The 4,595-nt window shown below is 36.5% G+C and overlaps 1 protein-coding gene across 1 annotated transcript; it reads left to right on the top strand.

The window, feature by feature from the left end:
* Positions 1–308: 308 nt before the first annotated feature.
* Positions 309–3,658, top strand: LOC134865468 (leucine-rich repeat-containing protein 19-like). Its single transcript, XM_063884994.1, has 3 exons — positions 309–446; positions 1,879–2,053; positions 2,211–3,658. The coding sequence occupies exons 2-3, from the start codon at positions 1,888–1,890 to the stop codon at positions 2,612–2,614; spliced, it is 570 nt and encodes a 189-aa protein (XP_063741064.1). The 5' UTR covers positions 309–446; positions 1,879–1,887; the 3' UTR covers positions 2,615–3,658.
* The last annotated feature ends 937 nt before the right edge of the window (positions 3,659–4,595 follow it).

The following is a 4,595-nucleotide window of genomic DNA, read 5'->3' on the forward strand; positions in this document are numbered from 1 at the left end:
AATTTATGTTCTTTTAAAGCGTCCCTTGTCTAGCAGCATATATTCCAAACCTGGTGATTTAGCTGGAGGTGGTTCGAGAAAGAAAAACAACAAAAGAAAACACATTATTATGTATAATAATTTCCTCTATTTAGAAATAGTACATTTAAACGGTTATTCTCACTATTAAGATTTTAAATGAAAATAAAAACGCATTTACATTCACTACTGACAGGAATAGTGAAAAGGAATTGGAGGTTGAAACAGATGACAAACCTAACAAAGTTACTCATTAACACTTCCGTCTTAAGGGCATGTTGCAGGGAGGGTGGTATTATGGTATGTTCGGCAGCCTTTGCCCAGGAAGTCTCCAATTGTTGTATTAAGGAGCTGAAGAGGAAGACGAAAACAGCAGTTTAAAATCAGGTCTGGGAGAATTACTCTGTTGGTTGTCATATTTTCTACAGGTAAGTCCTTTTAGACTTCTTTATGTTGTTTTAGATTGTTTAACATGAAGGGTTATTACTGTACGTGTGCCTCTGTGACAAAGGTTTGACATAATTTGGGTCTGTTGTTGTCATATGACCAGTGGTCAATTGATATAAAGCCACTTTGTGCCAAATGATATAACTTCAGCAGAAATACAGTAATAACACAGTATTTCCTCCTCTGGAATATGCTGTGTTCAAAGTTAATTAGTAAACAGTTAAAGAATCTGTATAATCATGAACATTCCTCTAGTCCAAGCAAGTAAACTCCCAAACATCATGTGACAGTTTCTCTGTGAGAAAGCAGGGACTATTTCATGTCAATATTTTAGGTATTTCAGGTTAAAATGTTTGTTAGAAAGTCCTTCCCAGAACCACAAGAGCTGTGAGTATTGGCAGTTTAAAAGCACCTGGTTGGTTTCATATATTTCAGGGCTTTAATTCATCGTTAAATGGTGATTATGACACTGACATTGTATCAGTATGTAATCAAATCTTAAAGATCAAAATAGGTTAAAAAGACAAAAACAATAAAGAGGAATTTGATTGTGTTTCTAGAAACGTAATAGAGATTCAATTTGTCAAATCAAATCTGAGGGTTTAAGAAACAGGTACCCTCCAACACTCCAATGTGGTTGAAAAGCTTTATGTTACTGGTAAAACAATTAGAAGATTATTGGCCATGACGAATGAAACATGAAGTGTTGGGATGTTCCATCAGCCTTAAATGAATGGATGTTTTTTTTTTAAATGTACTGACAAACCCATATTTATATACATTTAAAGTTATTTGTTTGCTGTTTTTGATACTTTCATTTATACTGAATACAAAACATCCATTCTTAATGCAATATTACTTACTAAGTGAGAATCCAATGTTATGGCATCTTGGTACAAATGTATGACTTTGAGATTTCCAGCTATGTTTTTCCTTGTTGATCTAAGGATAGTAACACAAAATAGGTTGGTCTCAGAAAATGTTACCATGGAACAGAACTGCATTCTCATCAGGTTTCGAGGGGAAGCTCCAACACGGGTTGTTTTTGCAGTAGTGTGTCACAAATTGAGGAGGAGTTTGTAACGTTCGCAACTTTCGTCTAAAGTCTACTTACGCATGTGACTTTAGTGACGTAACAAACATACTTATTTAACCTAAACTATGATTTTTTGCTGAACCTACCAACTACTGTAGTTTTATCTACATTTTTCTAACAAAGCTAACTAACTGCGACTGTTATCTGTGAGGATTGTATTTGAGGATAACGTTTCGATGTATGGACGTGAGTTTTAGGAGACAGGGTTAAACAAAAGGGAATTCTGAACCCCAAAGTTAATTAAATTTGTTTAAGCCTCTCCCAAAACCCTCTCATGATCTTCAGTAATCACGGTATTTCTTCACGTTTTCCATCAGAAAGCAGAGATGGGCTTGTGGAGCTGCAGCCTTTTTGTGCTGTTCTGTGTCAGTGGAGCTTTCATCAGAGAAGTACATCTGGCTACTATATCTGATGTCGGGGGACACAAAGGCGGTCAGAGACATATTCTGATGGAAGAAGATAACACTTTCAGTAACAGCACTAAAATAAAAAGTAAGTTTTACTGAAATTTTACCATCATGTAACTATTTACAACCAGGTGTGTTTGAGGAACTTTGAACTCTAAAACATTCCAGTTACAGGAAACAATTTAAAGTGCTGAACAACTTTACGTAGATGCAATAAAGTTTGTTTTCTGCTGTGTTCCCAGGTAAAACTGACCCAGATGAGGGCCCAAAGTCATTGGATTGGTCCTATATGGCCGCGGGCCTCGGCACAGCCCTCACTATTTCGCTCCTCATCGTGATGACCGTCAAGTTTCGTCTCTTTCATCGCTTCTTGGCCAGCTACAGACACTCTCTGCTCGAAGAAGCTGACGGGGTTAGCCAGTACGGTCAGGACGAGCTGCACTTCCCTAACAGCGTGATGGGTACAATAAGAGAGGGGTCTGGGGGGAATCACAGAGGTTTAGATGACGATGATGATGGCTTCATTGAGGATAACTATATCCAGGCCAGTGAGAAAGACAGGGCAGAGAGGGAGAGAAAAGAGGAAGAGGAGGAGGAGGAAGGGATAGAAGACAGCGACGATGATCTTCAGTTCACTATAGCGTAATTTGATAAAGGGAGACTTCATCAAAGAAAGCTGCTTTACAACTAAGATAAAGGAGAAGAAAGAATTTGATTGAAAGTCAACAGTATAGCCCTGATTAGAAACCTTCCTGGCTCTTGACCTTTAAATTAATCTAGGGAAGCAATGTGGCACAAGGAAAAACACAAAGTCTTTTTGGGATTATCTTCTGACCTTATTGAGGAGTACTGAGCCGAAAAGGAATAAATGTCGAAATTGAATGATCCCCAGTTGCCTCAAAACTTCCAAAGCTGCAATAACAATTGGACAATTGGAATCAGCACATTTTTATAGTATGATATGATGACAGTTATAACAAGACTGAACTAAATTCAGATTTTTGAAGGATGTTACTGCCTCTCTGCCGATTCAGTGAAGCAAGAAAGAATAGACTATAAGCACAGTGAAATGTTTAACGTAAACTTTACTGGACTGGGACAGGCAAAAGTTTGACTGCACTGAGTCTACAGTACGTTGGACGTCTTCTTTGTTCACCTTTTCATATACGTTGCCCTTTGTTGTGTAAGCTTTTGCTAAGACGATCTCATAAATCAAAATGTAACAATTCAATTAATCTCCATTTATTTTCCTTTTATGCAGAGATAAAGTCCCAATTATAGCTGAACATTGTAAGTCTTTGAAAATAAATGTATTATGTGAATATCCTTTTCCAAGCAAATGGAAGCTATTGTTGTACCCTGCTTATTAGTTGTATTATAATACCACCTGCGAATCACTTGTATTGTTGTTAGGAATTGAGTGATCAAGCAATTTATTCATAATGAAGTTAGGTGGGTGTATGATCACATTTTGGCAATGAATTAACAAAAGAGAGGTGAGCAACTTGGCACTTCTTTATTAGGTGTATGTGTAGAAAGTTACAGATTTAACACAATAAGAATCCAATCTGTGTGGTAGGCAGGAACCTGAGTGCATTCATGTAAAATAGCAAAACATAGTTCAATGCATTTCTATGTACAGTATTGTCTGAAATCATTAACTGTATGAATAGATTCTTCACAATACCAATGCGTATTCATTCATTCTTTCATTCGTTCACTCGTCAACCTTGAATTGTAAAATGTTTGTTATGAAATGAAGTAGGTAATTCACTAAATGATTTATCCAGTTACTGTATTTCAAACTAAGAACATCAGTTTTGAGAATACATTTTTTTGTGCCATCTAAAACAAAATATTGTACCGTTGCAGAAATGTAACTGTTATTTATTTTCCAGTGGAACTGTATTACCAGTGGGATTTTTTTACGATACAATTATGTTATTTAGCTGTTGTAGAACAAAAAACAATGATGATTGAAGACTTAACTGCACAAAAAGAAGAACATTTATTGTGCAATTTCAAACAATACAATCCAAGTTAGTTTAAGACGATAAATAAAAAATATAAAGCATAGTATTTTAGTTGACCATTAATCAATAATGAAAACAATAGTTAGAATTAGATGGACGTTTGGTGCCATCGATCGGGGTCTTAAAGATCGTTTTGGTCTGACACAATGGGGAAGCGCCGGCTTTGTGGACGAAACAGAGCAGAAAAAACAGTTATTAAATCAAAAAGACTACCTGCTGACATTAATGCAACCATCCAAAGCCAAACTCAAAGTTCCATTTAAGAACACAAAAATGTAGGCTAACTTTGGGCTTTAGCCTAAATATAGGCTACTATCAAACATTGCATACCGGCTATGTTACGCTCATATTCACTAGCTTGGTTAGAAGGGAATGTTACATGTGGCTTTATTGGAAATGTTACAGAACATCAAAGTCTCGGGCAGTATTTCTAGACAAACGCTAACGTTATGCTAATGCAATGATATGAATCAAAATATCAAGATGCACCGCTCACCAGATGTTAATGTTGACGCAGGTGCCTGGTCAGCAGACTGTCAGGACAGAACAGAGTTTTGAAAATGTGCTTTCATTTCCAACTGAGAGCTACAACTG

The sequence above is a fragment of the Eleginops maclovinus genome, chromosome 6, assembly GCF_036324505.1.
Source record: "Eleginops maclovinus isolate JMC-PN-2008 ecotype Puerto Natales chromosome 6, JC_Emac_rtc_rv5, whole genome shotgun sequence".
Taxonomy (NCBI): domain Eukaryota; kingdom Metazoa; phylum Chordata; class Actinopteri; order Perciformes; family Eleginopidae; genus Eleginops; species Eleginops maclovinus.